The sequence below is a fragment of the Schistocerca nitens genome, chromosome 9, assembly GCF_023898315.1.
Source record: "Schistocerca nitens isolate TAMUIC-IGC-003100 chromosome 9, iqSchNite1.1, whole genome shotgun sequence".
Taxonomy (NCBI): Eukaryota; Metazoa; Arthropoda; class Insecta; order Orthoptera; family Acrididae; genus Schistocerca; species Schistocerca nitens.
In genome coordinates this window covers 137,609,527-137,627,239 of record NC_064622.1, presented here as the reverse complement: position 1 = coordinate 137,627,239, position 17,713 = coordinate 137,609,527, and the positions used below count along the sequence as shown (strand labels likewise).

The 17,713-nt window shown below is 38.9% G+C and overlaps 1 protein-coding gene and 1 long non-coding RNA gene across 2 annotated transcripts in view; one reads left to right on the top strand and one right to left on the bottom strand.

Moving 5' to 3' along the window:
- The window catches only part of LOC126203096 (prenylated Rab acceptor protein 1), a 48,765-nt gene extending 42,700 nt beyond the window's left edge, over positions 1–6,065 (top strand). Inside the window, exon 4 of the mRNA XM_049937339.1 lies at positions 3,126–6,065. Within this exon, the coding sequence (XP_049793296.1) occupies positions 3,126–3,229 (104 nt within the window). The 3' untranslated portion in view covers positions 3,230–6,065. The remainder of the gene's footprint in view (positions 1–3,125) is intronic.
- The window catches only part of LOC126203097 (uncharacterized), a 74,534-nt gene that overhangs the window by 23,491 nt on the left and 33,330 nt on the right, over positions 1–17,713 (bottom strand). The window contains exon 3 of the long non-coding RNA XR_007540223.1: positions 16,138–16,268. This is a non-coding gene — a long non-coding RNA (uncharacterized LOC126203097). The remainder of the gene's footprint in view (positions 1–16,137; positions 16,269–17,713) is intronic.

Sequence of the window (17,713 nt, the reverse complement as noted above, 5' to 3'; positions counted from 1 at the left end):
TTGCCTTAATTATTTCGTTCTGTATTATATTCCACTTGGCTTATGCTGATTTATTCTGGGTCATTTACTTAGACCATTCATCGTTGCGTTCGAGAATTTGCACTATACTTCAATCTGCATCAAATTTTCAGTACTCCACTTCATTGTGTACTCCTTTTTATTCGTCCTCCTGAAATTCAGCCTCTTCACCATCACTGTGGGTTTGTGATTTAAGTTTATGTCCACTCTTGAGCATGCTTTTCAGCCCATAATTTGATTTCTAGATCTTTTTGTAATCATGATATTGTCTAGTTGATATCTTCCTGCACTTTCTTGTCTTTCTCATGTATACATTTTCCCTTTCCCCTCATGATTTTGGAAGAGAGTATTTGCTACAACATTTTTAAACCTATTACGTAAATTGAAGGTGAATGGGGAAGAAAGGAAAGGGAAGAACTAATATCAGCTGCATTGGGAATTTGTGGAATCAGCGGCAGCGAGTGAAAATGTCTGCCAGACTGGAACCCAAACCCAGGATCTACCGCTTACATGGCAGTTGTGTTAATCATTGCGCCGTCCAGACACAGTGTTCATCTCAAATGCACAGACATATTGCAGAGGTCTAAAATTCTCACTTCCTCTTCTTTCATTTTCAACTCATATTCTCCAGTAAGTGTCCCTTCCATTCTTACACATTCTGTAGCAGTCCTGTCACATAAAATTATCAAATATTCATTGCCAATCATATTGTTCATCAGTTTCTACATTTCCTAATATATTCTCTCTATTTCCTCAGTGTCAGCTTGTGAAGTGGGCATGTAAACCTCTACAAATGTGGTTGCTGTCAACTTTGATTCAGCCCTCATAAAAATCATTCATACTCTGGGTTGCTCATCTTTATACCTACACTTACATTCATAAGAATGTCAACACCCATTACACTATTTACTAATCCTGCTATTATTACTTTTTACTCATCCAACCAGATTCCCATTTCACCTCACTGATCCCTACAACCACTTTCCTTATGACATTGAAGTGTCTAACATTCTGCACAGCCTCACCTGAAGATCCAAACATGTGACTAGTATACCTCCAGAGCTTATATGTAATTTAAATGTGAAAGGAATAATAACCAAGAAATTATTGTACAAGACTGCATGTTCTGTGGATACACTTTTTAGTTTTTAATGCAGCAGTTTCCATTGAGTTCTGCATCCTCATGCTGTGCTATTGAATATTGCTGACTTGTTTCACCTGTTTGGATTGTTTCCTACCCCAAAGGCAAAAAAGTGGCCTGAACCTTTGCCCTCTTTTTGGAAGTCATATGTAGAATGAGTGACTCTATATACTGGAAGCCTTCAGTCACCATAATTGACATTTTTATTCATAATCTTAGCAGTGTATGGAATCAGACCTGGGACATTGCACTTTTGGATTGGTAATAACAGACACAAACCCCTAGATCATGTGCAGTACTTCTCTCCTAGTGCACCATTTATAATTAAGTTTACTTTCTGATTACATGTTAGCTTCTTTCTACTTGAAGAAAACACGATGCCAAACAAATATTTGCTTATGCAGTAATATCTGAAATTGCAAGAAATAATTAATTTTTATTAATTATGGTACTCATCTCCAAGTTCAGGCAATGTGCTAAATTTACTACTACAGATTGAAGTATTCCAGTTAGAAACTTCCTGGCAGATTAAAACTGTGTGCCCGACCGAGACTCGAACTCGGGACCTTTGCCTTTCGCGGGCAAGTGCTCTACCAACTGAGCTACCGAAGCACGACTCACGCCCGGTCCTCACAGCTTTACTTCTGCCAGTATCTCGTCTCCTACCTTCCAAACTTTACAGAAGCTCTCCTGCGAAACTTGCAGAACTAGCACTCCTGAAAGAAAGGATATTGCGGAGACATGGCTTAGCCACAGCCTGGGGGATGTTTCCAGAATGAGATTTTCACTCTGCAGCGGAGTGTGCGCTGATATGAAACTTCCTGGCAGATTAAAACTGTGTGCCCGACCGAGACTCAAACTCGGGACCTTTGCCTTTCGCGGGCAAGTGCTCTACCAACTGAGCTACCGAAGCACGACTCACGCCCGGTCCTCACAGCTTTACTTCTGCCAGTATCTCGTCTCCTACCTTCCAAACTTTACAGAAGCTCTCCTGCGAAACTTGCAGAACTAGCACTCCTGAAAGAAAGGATATTGCGGAGACATGGCTTAGCCACAGCCTGGGGGATGTTTCCAGAATGAGATTTTCACTCTGCAGCGGAGTGTGCGCTGATATGAAACTTCCTGGCAGATTAAAACTGTGTGCCCGACCGAGACTCGAACTCGGGACCTTTGCCTTTCGCGGGCAAGTGCTCTACTAACTGAGCTACCGAAGCACGACTCACGCCCGGTCCTCACAGCTTTACTTCTGCCAGTATCTCGTCTCCTACCTTCCAAACTTTACAGAAGCTCTCCTGCGAAACTTGCAGAACTAGCACTCCTGAAAGAAAGGATATTGCGGAGACATGGCTTAGCCACAGCCTGGGGGATGTTTCCAGAATGAGATTTTCACTCTGCAGCGGAGTGTGCGCTGATATGAAACTTCCTGGCAGATTAAAACTGTGTGCCCGACCGAGACTCGAACTCGGGACCTTTGCCTTTCGCGGGCAAGTGCTCTACCAACTGAGCTACCGAAGCACGACTCACGCCCGGTCCTCACAGCTTTACTTCTGCCAGTATCTCGTCTCCTACCTTCCAAACTTGACAGAAGCTCTCCTGCGAAACTTGCAGAGGCAAAGGTCCCGAGTTCGAGTCTCGGTCGGGCACACAGTTTTAATCTGCCAGGAAGTTTCATATCAGCGCACACTCCGCTGCAGAGTGAAAATCTCATTCTATTCCAGTTAGGTTAAAATGTGATTTTTATCAAGAAAATACAGAACTGTCAAGGCACGACATCCCACAATGAGAAAATGAATAGATAATGCATCAGTGTAAAATGTTTAAAAATCATTTCCTGCCCTGAATACGCAAATTGTGATTTTGATATAGTGTGACGTGTTGCATATACCACTTTATAATAGCCTCATCTCTCAGCGCTAAACTATTTTCAACACAACATTTTATTTACATTTGTTTTCTTCTTTTTCAGGTGCTTCCTTGGTAATAATTACTCTACATGCAGCGTGTTACAATATTGATGCTGTGTTGAGTCAGGACGAGAGCAGATTTGACCTTGTAATGGAAGAGGTCTGATCAAATATGTACCACAATATGTTCATACACACTGTTTATGGACATTGAACATAATGTAATTTATGGATACTATTTCTGGTTACAGAAAAATGTAATATTTTTTGAGCATCTGATTTTATTTTATATATACATTTCAGTGTCAATACAAAGAATTTTCTACTAATATCGTAACAGGATTTCCAGACTTATATTGATATAGGAGGAGGATGTGTATTCATATAGAATTGGGTCATAAAAATACATGTTGTGCAGATGCCAATTCTGACAGCAGTGGATGAATAGCTTATGCAAAGCAATGCATGGTGATCATCACATCTTCATGGACTATCTAGAGATAGCTAGATAGATATATCACTCACATCTCAAAAATGGGGTTGGGGAGGGGGAAGAAGAAGTAGTATAAGGAATTCTGCAGAACTGCAAATTTGTGACAATGATAATGTGACAGTGAGTCAGTCTTAATTTTCCAGTGCTGCACACTGCTCAAAGAAAGATCTTTGCATTACCATAGAAATCTGATTTTATGTTGGAATAAAACTTTACCAATAGTAAAATATTATTCTCAAACAAGCCCTGAGAATAGAAAAAATACTATTGGAACTAATTAGGTAATTTGATTCAGTAGATTAAAAAAATATAAAGGTTGTACATTTAACTTGATTTCTCCTGCATACAAACTTTACTCAGAATAACAAAATATAATAAAATAACTATCATACTGTGATTGTCAAAGCTTTAAAAAGTTAGAAAAACATGAGAAGAGCTCCTGATTTGTGTTTATTACAATGAATGTCATAATACCTGTTCTGAAAAATGAGCTGGATTTGTAGTGTGACAACACAAGAAATATGATCACAGAATGAGCAGAACAGATAATCTCCCACTGTATCTGGCTAATAAATGCAAAATATGAATTTTAGGGAACGTGGAATAATGAACTGTGTGTTCAAACAGTGGAAGGTCCAGGAAGAAATTTAAAAAATGGAAAGGATAGAGTGATACTCATTACATAGATGTGTTGAGGACAGACACAAAGAAAAAGAAAGCTTGAAATGTTTAGTTTTTGGACAACGTCCTCTTTCAGAAGTAGAAACACACACATGCACACAAAAACTCACACACACCCAGAGATAGTGGCTGTGTGTGTGTGTGTATTGTTGTATAAATGGGTGTGAGTTTTTGGCCAAAAGCTGGAATATTTCTAGCTTTCTTTTTCATTGTGCCTATCTGTGACTCACTGCTTCCGCTACGTGTGAGTAACAATATATTTTTTCCATATTGTTGAACTGTGTATTCAGATTTTATGGATGGCAGATAAAATGTTTGATTAAAGAAAAGAAATTACTGAATACAACTAAAATGAACAGTATTATACTACAAGACATCGAAGTTCCACAAATAAGAAAATTTTCTGTAGAGGCCACTGATGTGGTCCCAGAAGATCACCTTGTGTGGTAAACATATTGAAATATAAGTTATTCAAAATGTTGTGCTGCAGTAGAATACTGAAGAAATTATTTTAATTTGTAAAAAGAAATAAAAGGGGAGAGGGAAGAAACTGTATTGAATATTCAGGCTACATAAAGAACATACGAGGTTGACTAGCTGAGGCATGCAGTAATTGTGAATCTTATACTAGAGCATTGAGCAAGGAAGATAAACATAGCAATGTGGAGGAGATTAATTCATGGTAATGAGATCAGAGAAGATAAGTCATGATGAATGCAGTAAAATAAAACAATCGACCAGTGAGAGTGGAAGAGTAGAGGTCTGCACAGTATTGTATTAACAATAATAAACATAATCATGCAGAAGAGACATATGTGTATATTGTTGTGAATGATGTACACATTTCAGTGTTAGGACTGAACATTAAAGGCATTAAGAAAACAATAGTATGAGGTTGATACGGCTGGGCTTGCTGTAGCAACACTAAAACATACAATTTTGTAGGAAGTGGTAGTCAATCTTCTTGTGAAATATCATTATTTTCACATCATTTTCAATGCCATTTTATGGCAGTAATGGGGAACACAAAATGGAAATATTAAAATCTGTTTTCTATTCTTGCACCATATCATACAAAGATAGCAAGCAATTCAAATGTGCACAGTGGCTTGCATATCAAACCAACAGATAAATACTGTGAAGGTGAATGAATAAAATATATAAAATTTAAAAAGCTATACATTACTATTTTACATTTTCATATGTCAATACTTTTGGAAATTCATTTTCTCTGTGATGTGATATAAATTGTCATGTGTCAAGAAATTTTATTTCAGAATTCTATTTTCCTTTTAACAAGTCCATGCTATTATTAAAATAATATTATCAAGCTTTTTTAACGTGTGTTTTTGATAATCATGATTGATGAAACATTGGTTTATGTGAAACTCCTAAAATTACTCAGCTAAAAACTTCGATAGCCAGTCAATACCTGTGATATTGTTGAAATTGGCTTAAAAAAATCCTGACCCAGTCATTCCTCCTGCAGTTCTCTGTATAAATTTATATTAGTTAATGAAGATGAGATTAGACACACAATGACATATCATGTGGCCAGTCATTTCCCTCAAAATCCTAAAGCTATTTACAAAATCTCAATGTGAAAAGACAAATACAATGTTTTTTTTCTTTTTTTCTTTCTTTCTTTTTTTTTCTTCACCTGTGCTAATTTATTTTATAAATCGGAGTGTGTAAAATGTAAATAGGTTGCCCAAATACAATACAAACCATGTCTATTTATGAAGATTTTGTATATAAATTTTATTTGTGTGCTGTGTATTCTTTCATATAAATATTTTAAAATAAAGTACCATACTAACTTCCTGTGTCAGTTGTTGTCTCTGGACTTCCTCATCTTTCTTTACTTTTCAATGAGGGTTACCAAATTACTTCAGGTTCTTGCACACTATTCCTGTTGCGCTTGCTTCTTCTACTGTGTTTTTCTCACTCTTCTTCATACCTTGCATTGATTCTTTTATACTGATGTATATGTTGCCTCATTCTATAGGCTAACTTTCATGATAAGTATTGAATGAGGATGTAAAATGTACACTAACGACTATCAATGCTACTATACTTGTGTTATTCTGCAGCGTATGCTTTTGAATAACATAATAAGATAAAGTTGTCCCCAACGTGAAGGTTGGCTTGAACATTGCACTGTTTTATTAGACATGGTCCTATTGGCGATGGCATGACCTCGCTTTTCTCTGACCTTTGAAATGACTTACCTAGCCAGTTACAGGGCAGCCTACAGTTTAACATACTCTTGGAACCTTGCACAACATACATACATATGTACATGCCGTAAGAATGAAGGCTTACTTCAGAATTTCCTTACAGTCTAATTTGGAAGAATTATTTTATTCTTAATTTATTTTCAATTTCTGGATTTTCAGATGCCCTCCATTTGTTTGGGGGCCACCTGTTGAAGATCTATTCGCCAAAACTATGCTGCATCCCAAAAAAGTTCGATGTGCAAACTGTAAATTTGCAAACTGTAATTTTTTTAAGTTTTTTTCCAGCCACAACCAAGCAGTAGAGGCCACTGTCACAGATGTGCTAATCAAGTAAGTAACTGGGCAGTTTTGTTAAGATTATATCAAAACACTCTGGACAGGCAGCTATTTTTACAAGGTCCTTTATAAATTTACGGCAGTAGTTACACAAACCAACAAACAACTGTATCCTTTGGGTTGTGTGTGGTATTGGAAATATTTAAAATATATATGTAAGACAAAGATCAGTCTGTGCATCACATTCACTACTAAAGTGTCCCAGATAGGTATCTTGAGTTTGAGCAAAGTGGCACCTGTCCGTGTTCAGCATCAAACATTCTGACCATAATCTGTTAAATACATCCTCCAACTATCTCACATACTCCAATATATCCTTTTGTGTAATCTATTATGCCATCCAAATGCACGATACAGTTCTATGCTTTAACCCTCTTAAAATTCCGTCCAGTATCTGCTGAAAGGTAGCAGGTGCATTTTTTAAACCAAAAGGGATCTGTTTATACTTATAATGTCTGCATGGTGCTGTAAATGCTGTCTTTGGTCTATCCTCAAATGCTACTTCTAACTGATGATAGTCACTTTTGAATTCCACTATAGTAAATTAATGACACTGACCCCAATTACCCAAATGTTTCTGCAATATTAAGGACTGGATTAGCTTCTGTAACAGTCTGTGCAGTCAGAAACCTACAATCACAGTAAAACCTATATTTTCTCATTCCATCCAATAATTTCTTAGGGACAATAATTGTATTTGTGCTCCAGGGACTGTCACTAGGTTCTATGATCCCATCTCATAGTAGTTGTCCAGTGAACTCCTGTATTAACAGCTGTAAATGTCTCAGTACGTGATACATTTTTCTATAAATCATTGTACTATCCCTTGTTGGTATAAAGTGCTTAGTTATTGGAGTTGCTGCTAACCACGCATCTATACAAAACAAGTTGCTACTTCTTCCATAGCTGTGTGATCACTGCCCTTCAAGTGACCCACGTTCTCGCATAACACTGCTGCATCGAAAGTTTGCTTATGGCTTATATCCAGACTCAACCTATCGAATTCTTCTTCCTTTAATACTTCTTTAGTGGCTGGAATTATACCATTTGATGGACCAATGCCACCTCTGCCAAAATTATCTACACTAACTGGAACCATATATTCCCCATCAACATAACTCTTGTGCACTAAGCTTCTATGCACAGAACTGTGTGAACCATCCAACACTTCACTGCTTGAGAGTGATTCAACCACATACAAAGCCCCACAAGGCAGATCAGTACCCACTGAAACCCACACTACTTTTCCCGTTTCTTTCGGTCAATCTTTAACAAACTTGTCTGCAGTTTAGTTGGCATCACCTTCATGACAGATGAGCCTTGCACTATGGCCTCATTTGCAACTGTATCATGAAGTGAAACAAAGTTTCACTAAGCTCAATCATACGTCATCAAAGATAAATCCTAGCATGATGTTTGTAAAGAAAATCTAGCCTGAAAATCACTGACTATCCTTCACCCACATACAGTAAAACTTCCATTTGTTCCATAAACTTAGTTGTCCCAAGAGTAAACTCAAGTATCATCATACCAAACAACTCCACACCATTATTGCCAACATCATGTAACTTCTAACGTGATGGCCTAAGTATCCTTCTGCTCACCAGGTCCAGACACACAACGGACATTGCACCCTGGCGTCTACAAGAAACCTCTTTGTACACTACTCACTAAGTAGCATTCTGTTTGTGCTCCATCCTGTGCAGTGTTATGATCTGTTGGGGTTGCTTTCCAACAATCAAAGATTCCGATTTGAATTTGATGGATGCATAACCAACGGTGCTTCCCACATTCCCTCTTTTGACAATTTCCTGCTCAGTGGCCCACATCCACACATGAGTAACACACTGGTTGCCCACAGTTCCTGCATGTGGCCCTTATGGGCTCACCTATAACCTTTGACATCCAAAGCTTTAGGGCAAAATATATTGCCTCCAATTTTGCTGAAATTCTAAGAGCTACTGTTAAATCTTTAGGATTCTCAATGCAAATTCTTTGTGACATTTCTGTGAGCATTAGATTTTTCTGTGTGTATTCTGTGCAAGAAAAATCTAATGCTCCATTTTCTACTTCATTGGCCTCTGCATTCTCGGTAGGCACATACATCTGCGCATTGCCTCTCTGAAAAAACTTCTGTTGACTTATTATATTTCAAAGACAAAGTACTGAGCTTCTCATGAAAAATTCAGGGCTATTTAGTTTTTGGTAATGCTGGCATAGTCCACCGATCCAACAAATATGCTTTACTGACAATCATGATACAATACTTATATCCTGGCTTTACCTATTAAACCCAAGGTAGCCACACGAAGGGTTACTTAATGCGACCAACTGCTTATTGCAGGAACAGCTGTAATGTTGTTAATGAATATTGACACATCTTCCGCTATTTTTCCCAAAACAGGACCAATAAGTGCAGTTATACAGACAGATCAGAAGAAGTAGAATCCATCCACAACTCTGCCTTATTTTTCCCTGACTCAGACCTGGTTGAACCTAACTGGCTTCCAAAGCCTCAAATGTATGAAAGAGTTCCTCATGCTCCTGCTCCTCATGGGAATTTTCATTAGTAGCAGCAGCAGAAGCATGTGTTTCTACCATTTTGCATTCTTTCTGTCAATACCAGAAACACAAATAACTTAACTAGTGCACTCAATATTCATAAAAGACTTATAAATTACTTTGTCTGCTATGTCCTCACCCATCTACACACTGAACAATTGTGAGACAAATGATCAACCCTCCCACCATGTAAAACATGGCTGCTACAACCCTAGCGCACAGCAATCAGCGTCCTGTAAGACTGCAAAAGTAACACTTTACTGGTACTAGATTATCAGATCTACTGTCACCCTTAAACAATGGTATGCCCATGGGTTCATGTGGCTTCACAAATGTAACTTTAAACACGATATAATCCAGCACATACAAATTAACTCTTAACAACTGAGAAGAAATATTGAATCAAACATAAACAGTGACACTCGCTGCACATGTTGTTTGCCGAGCCAATACTGCTGAATTGAAGATTTGCCAAGTATCATTGCCCATACATAATTACCAAAATACGCAATCCTACTACTAGACACTAAAACACAACATTTGGCTCTCGAGAATTACCCAGTAATCACTTCTCTCACAAAACTGTAGCATTTGGATGCTGGACTCAACACAACACATTGTTTCGGGAATTGTGACAACCATTTACTGACACTGATTGTAATGATCCAGCCTATTCCGGGCCACTATGTGTCAGAATGAGTGAGAGAAATGCTGGTGGAGAGGACAGATTCATGTGGGGAATGCAGTGAAACAGTGGTAGTACTGGAAGTTGTGTTTGCAAGCAGCCTTATACAGCACTCCATCTAGTCTCAGGATCACACTGTGTGTGTGTGTGTGTGTGTGTGTGTGTGTGTGTGTGTGTGTGTGTGTGTGTGTGTGCGTGCGCGCGCGCGCCAGTATGTACTCATGTCATGCCATGCACTCAGGTGCGATAGCTGACACTAGGTGCGCTGACAGTGGTTAGCCAGACACCAGTTCCATACATTGGTGAAGTTTACCCAAATCCCGCTGCCGTCCCACCACAAGTATGGCATGTCTCATGCCAGAACTTGACGAGCTAATCAGCATGCAAAAGCTCATCATTCTCCTCAATTTGAGGCACAGCCAGAATAGTGGCCCAACTGAATGCTTTGAGCAGCAACAGTGTGTGACCAGGTTTGAAGAGCAGTTGCATGCCTCTGAGAAACTCTCGTGTTGTAGATTTAACTGGGCCCAGTAACCCGTGCTCAGGGCAGAGTGAGGTGAGAAAAGTGGACAGGACATGTATAAGGCAAACTTACTCATTCCCCCCCCCCCCCCTCCCTCCCCACCCGTCCAGCAGGACTACGTCAGAAGTATAGCTAGGGTATAAGTAATCGAGCTTAGTGGCTCAAAACATTCAGTGATGCCACCATTCTGTCTGCATCTTGAAGTGGAGAGAGTGACATCTCTGGTGATGAAGATTTGCTGGCTGTCTGCCTGCTGATTAAATCATCAGGTTCCGGTACGAGACTCGCCATACCTGTGGTGGAGATACCTACGGGACTTCACCGATGTGGAGCGCTAGTGTCCAATCAGCCACTGCTCGCTGAGAGACTTCAGCTGACAGACTGCAAGCTGTATAAAATCCTGGTGGGGGAGGTGCACCCTCGCAGCTTCCTAGATTCGAGGAGGAGGGGGAGGGGGAGGGGAGCAACTGGGGTATTGCTGCTCGGCATCAGAACATCTTAAGTTGGCTGTTGCTCACAAGCACATGACACGGGGCAACAAGTGCACGCGGGCGTTCGTAGCTGGAGAAGCTCGGGACAACGGCTGTCACTGGGGGGATGGGGGTCATCAATGTATTCAGGAATCGGCTGTGATGCATGCACACAGTGCGGTCCTGAGACTGTTGTGTTGTATAAGGCTAACTGCACACGCTGGCCTAATCTGTTCCCTTCCTCACCATTTCTCTTGCCCGTCCTGATGCGTGTGGGGTCTTTACAAATACTGTAGAAGAGTTCTGGTATCCTCAAGACATAACCCAGGACAGATGAATCTAAGCACAACTTTTCTGCTGTTGCATTATACCCTTCTGTGTACCTTGGTAACATCATCTTGGGGAATGAGCGAAAGTTTATACCCTCGTTAGTTACTCTATCTATCCATCTAATTCTCAACATTCCTCTGCAGCACTATAGGTAAGAAATTACTGTTCTCGCCTTGTCTGAACTGCTTATCACCAATGTTTCATTTCCGTACGAGGTTACACTCCATACAGAAAGCCGGCCGGTGTGGCCGTGCGGTTCTAAGCGCTTCAGTTTGGAACCGCGTGTCCGCTACGGTCACAGGTTCGAATCCTGCCTCGGGCATGGATGTGTGTGATGTCCTTAGGTTAGTTAGGTTTAACTAGTTCTAAGTTCTAGGGGACTGATGACCTCAGAAGTTGAGTCCCATAGTGCTCAGAGCCATTCCATACAGAAAAAAACTTCTTAAGGCCTGAATTCATATTTATTGTTAACAATTTTTTCTTTTTCAGAAATTCTTTTCTTGCTGTTACCAATATGCATTTTATATCCTCTTTAATTGGGCCATCATCAGTTATTCTTTCTCTCAAGCAGCAAAACTCATTGCCTTCCTTTAGTGTCACATTTCTGTTATTTAATTCACCTACATTCCATTACTCTTGCTTTACTTTTACTGATATTCACCTTCTCACAACTTTTAAAGACACTATCAATTCAGTTCAACTATCAGTCTCACTACTGTCTTCATTCTTAAAAATAATTGAATCAACCATGAAAGAGAGGCTAATGAGTTACATGAATAAATACAACCTTTTTAAAGAGGCTCAGTTTGGTTTCCGAAGTAGGGGAAGTACAATATCGGACATTAGAGTTCAGAAAAGTGGTACCTGAAGCTTTCGAGAAGGGTGTCTTGTGTTACAAGCTTATTCTTAGACTTGTCCAAGTCTTTTTACACTGTTGCCCATAAAATACTACTAAGAAAGCTAGAAGCAGTAGGTACAAGAAGAATAGTGAATTGGTGGTTACAGTCTTAACTGGAAAACAGAGTGCAAAAGGTAGAGTTAATTCACAGAGGATGATAAATTTGTATTAAAACAATTGTCAGACAAGAAACGTATAAACATAGGTGTTCCTCAGTATAGTTTACTGGGTCAAATTCTGTTCTCAATATACCGGGTGATCAAAAAGCCAGTATAAATTTGAAAAATTAATAAACCACGGAATAATGTAGATAGAGAGGTAAAAATTTACACACATGCTTGGAATGACATGGGGTTTTATTAGAACCAAAATGCAGGATGGCGCTCCACCCCATATTGCTAGACGCATGAAAGATCTCTTACGGGCGTAATTTGGTGATGATCGTGTGCTCAGCCGCCACTTCCGTCATGCTTGGCCTCCCAGGTCCCCAGACCTCAGTCCATGCGATTATTGGCTTTGGGGTTACCTGAAGTCGCAAGTGTATCGTGATCGACCAACATCTCTAGGGATGCTGAAAGACAACATCCGATGCCAACGCCTCACCGTAACTCCGGACATGCTTTAGAGTGCTGTTCACAACATTTTTCCTCGACTACAGCTATCGTTGAGGAATGATGGTAGACATATTGAGCATTTCCTGTAAAGAACATCATCTTTGCTTTGTCTTACTTCGTTATGCTAATTATTGCTATTCTGATCAGATGAAGCGCCATCTATCAGACATTTTTTGAACTTTTGTATTTTTTTGGTTCTAATAAAATCCCATGTCATTCCAAGCATGTGTGTCAATTTGTACTTCTCTATCTACATTATTCCATGATTTATTCAGTTTTCAAATTTATACTGATTTTTTGATCACCCGGTATATTGATGACTTTCCAAACAGCATAAGAGATGGAGAAAGAATTCTAGTTTCAGGTGAAAGCAACATCTATGTCACGGATAAAACACTGGAGCTGCTACTGCAGAAAGAAAATGAAACCTCAACAATCTTTATGATGGACAGTACGTAATAAATTAATGTTGAACGTAAAAAAAAGAACAGAAAATATTTCATTATAAAGAAGGGAGGACAATTCTATCAAATTAAGCATAGATTATTAATCTATAGATTGCATGCCAAACACAAAGTTTTTAGGAATGAACATTGATTGTCAGCTAACGTAGAATGAGCACATAAAGATACTGGCAAAAAGAATATCATTGGCATGGGATGCCCTTAGGGTTTTAGTATAAGTTTGTATGCCCTATATGCATTTAATTCTTAGCTATGGAATTCTTTTCTGAGGTTCAAAGAAACAAAACATGGACACCGTTTTTGAACTGCAGAAAAGTGTCATAAGAATAATGGCTAGAAGTACTAATCAGATTCATTGTAAAGAGCTATTTAAAAAATTGGGCATCCTTGCAGCACACAGTGAGGACATCTACCAATCTCCAATCTGAGGTGCATAAAACTTTGTCAAGTATTTCACTTATAGTTCTATACATAATCATGGAACATGAGAATTTTACCAAAGAAAAACAAACAAAAACCCACAACAGCATTTTCTAACAGGGAATAAATTGTATAATACACTGCCAAAGCAAATGAGAAAGATTACTAAAATGCACCTGTTAAAAAGGAAAGTTACAACAGTCTTCATAAGCAAAGTATATGAAATTAATAAAGATTACTTAGAATATGCAGAGTAGTGGGTAGTAATGAAACGGTATAAATAAAACAAACTGTTACATTTCAATATGTAATCATGGTTTACTGCTTTTACAAGGAAATTGTGTGTCAAAGTGTAAAATGCATGATTCTAATGTTTTCTCCTGAGTTCAACATTTCATTCATCATGGAGGGATGCTGACTCAGTTTTTCAGGTGGACTGAGGAGCGTAGCTGAATGTGTGTGGGCATGGAATCTGCTTTTTGAACAGAATGGAGTTGGTCCAAGGGGCGCAGCAGTATCTTCACAGTTCAGGGATCTCTTGCAGGTGTCATCAGTCTGTTTTGCGATAAAGAACAGAACTATAGCATGTTGTGTATTTTATGTTTTGTATATTTTAAATATTGATTTGTGTCAAACACATTGTGTGTAAACCTAGAATCATTGTACACTAGGGACCAACAGAATGTGGCAATACAGCTGTTAAGACACTGACTGAGCTCATATTTTGGAGGATGGAGTTGCTCTCTCTGGCCATCCTGATTTTGATTTTCCATGGTTTTCCTAAATCACTGTGGTAGATACGTGGATGGTTCCTTAATCAAGGCCATGCCTGACCACCTGTCCTATCCTGATAGACTGTCTGCTCTGTTCTCATAAAGCATGGTGTGCATTCTGTGTGTTGTATATTTTAAGAATTGATTTGTATTATATTACATTGACAGTTCCTATTTCATTGTGAGATGATCCTTGGATGAATATATATAAAAACAATAACTCCTCTTCTGCTCTTGCAACTTCTTTGGCATCTCTGACAGAATTAAAATACCATCAGCAAACTACAAAGATTTTTTTCTTCTCCCTGAACTTAAATTCCAATTCCGGATTTCTCCTTGATTTACTTTACTGCTTCCTCATATAGGAGTTGGATAAATATGGATACACCGAAAATGCAACATGTTACCATGCCTAATACAGTGTAGGAAACCATTTGGCATTCAAAACAGTTTCCACTCATCTCAGAAGGGGAATCTTAAACCATTATTCCTGCAAAATAGTAGCAAGTTCAGGTAATGGCGATGGAGTTGGACAGTCGTCGCCCACCCTTCCCTCCAGAGAAAACCACAAAGGCTCAATAATATTGAGTTCTGGTGACTGTGGTGACCAGGGGAGATCCTCTTGCTCATTAAACCAGATCTAGATTATGCGAGCTGTGTGGACAGGGGCACTGTCATCTTGCAACACACTATCACCCTTGGGGAACAAGTATTGTAACTTTGATGTATCTGATCTGTCAAGCTGGCAACATAATCCTTGACAGTAATGTGTCCTTGCAGAGTAAACGTGATGCCCATGGAATATCATGATACAGCTGCTAAAATCATCACCAAAACCTCACCGTGTTTTGCTCGTGTAAACTTGGCTGTAAGTTGGAAGCACTGTGAAACAAGACTCATTCGACAAAGTGACTTGCTTCCATTACTCCATAGTCCAGGTTTTATGGCTCTGGCACCACATTTACGGTTACCAGCATTTGCTTCACCGATGAGTGGTTTTTGAATTCCAACTCACCCTGTGTTTCCTTCCTTATGGAGCTTCCTTTGTGTTGTTTTGGCCCTAACTGGGTTTGTGAGTTCAACATTCACTTCTGTAGTGATTTTTGCAACTGTGATCCTCTTATATTTTGTCACAGTCCTTGCCAGAGATGGCAAAGAATTTGCAAGAGCAGTTATTGTTTTTATCTTTATTCATCCGAGGATCATCTCATAATAGTTTTTTCATCGCTGATTCTCCTGAGGATCTCCTCTACTCTAGCTGACTTGTTTCAACTTAGGTCTTTCAGAGCTCTGTCAAATTCTTCTCCTATTATCATATCTCCATCTCATCTTCATTTTCTTCCTCTTCACTTTCCGTAATATTGTCTTCAAGATCATTTCCTTTATACAGACTTTCTATCTATGTCTTCTAGCTTTCAAAATTCCATTCTTAATACGGGCTTGCCGTGGGACCTCTTAATGTTCACACAGGTGCTTTTTTTTCCCCAAAAGTCTCTATAAATTTCCTGTAATCTGTATCTATCATACTGCATATGAAATATATATTGAAAATTCCATTCAACAGACTGTGCCTTGGAGAACTTACTGTTAATGAGGGTTCTGCAGTCTCACTTTGACCATGCGTCATAACGAAGTACTCTGTCTTGGCTTCCTTTATGTTTAGCCCAAATTTGCTGGCAGCCTCCTTTAGTGCTCTGGTCATTTGCTCCAATTCCTCTTCAGACGTAGAAAGTAAACAGATAAAAATAAGTTACATATTTACAACAGTAAAAAGACATTATGTACAAAGAAGAATTGTAAAAAGACCCACATGCAGAATAATATGTATATATTTTTGTCTTCTACTGAATATTCTTCCTGGCTATCAGAACACTTTAACCACTGAATATAGACACAAGTCGTGGAGACATACAGCATTCAGTAAATGACCATCTGAAGTTCTCTAGTTTTTCCACTTGCGTTTTATGTACTACTACAGAAGTACTTACTCCTTTTCTTACTGTCTATTCATGATAATGCAGAAAATCCCCACATAAATCAATGGTATTCTCAGGCTTTTCTTTGTCTTCAGTTTCAGTAATAAAGTGATAAATTTCTCTGGTCACTGCTCATGAAGTGGTTTTCATATTGTTACACTGCAGTCACCACTATGTATGGTGGTGATTATAGCAGGAATGCTACACATACTTTGGAAGGAAACAATGTAGCACATAAATGGAGAGAGAAATGCCACATCAGGCTGTTATGGAAGTGATTGGTAATGTAATCAGTGTGTCAATGAGGGAGTGCTACCACAAAAAATTCAGCACTTCAGGATAATGACAGGCCCAGCCATGAATTCCCAGAAGCAATTAATGAGACAGCATGGTAGAGGAAGGACTCTGCACCCAACAAGGTAAAATGGAGAAGCTCCTATGCAATGACACCAACCAAGAAAATACCACAGCAGTTCTCAGTGCCAACTTGTATACAACTAATAACAAAGGTTCTTTTATTTTATTATTTGACAGCAAGGACAATAACTTAGATAGGCTGAACCATATTACTCTTGACAAGCTTATGACAACCTGTTTTGTAGTAAAAAACTTCAGGACATAGGCCTCCACATTAAAGAAGAATATGGGACAAGGGCATTTGCAATTGGTCCTTACTCTTCCAGTTTTCACGTGGATTTTTACTTACTGCTGTAACTGTAATTGTGTGTGTCAATGATCACTCTCATTCCCATCTGGGGAAGGGAAATCTCACGAAAATATGAGTCCCTAATGACATTAATTTTGTTAACTATAAGATAACATAAGCCAAAGAAGAAGTGATATTTAATTTAAAAAATCTATGCTAAAGTCAGCAAAGAAACACGATTACCCCAGATTTTGAATGAAATAAATAACAAAATAGCATGATGGCAAACACCTAGAAAAATGCACTATCTAATGTACTACAAATACTAAAAAAGAGATATAAAGATGTGAAACAAATACTAACAAAGAGAGAGAGGGGCTGGCCAGTACTTACCTCAGCTCAGTACAGCCGATAGATACACAAAAAAAACAGAACCGAAAATTTACATTCCTAGCTTTCGGAACAAATGTTCCTTCATCAGGGAGGAGAGAGGGGAAAGAAAGGGAAGAAGGGAAAGTAGATTCAGTTACTCACAACCC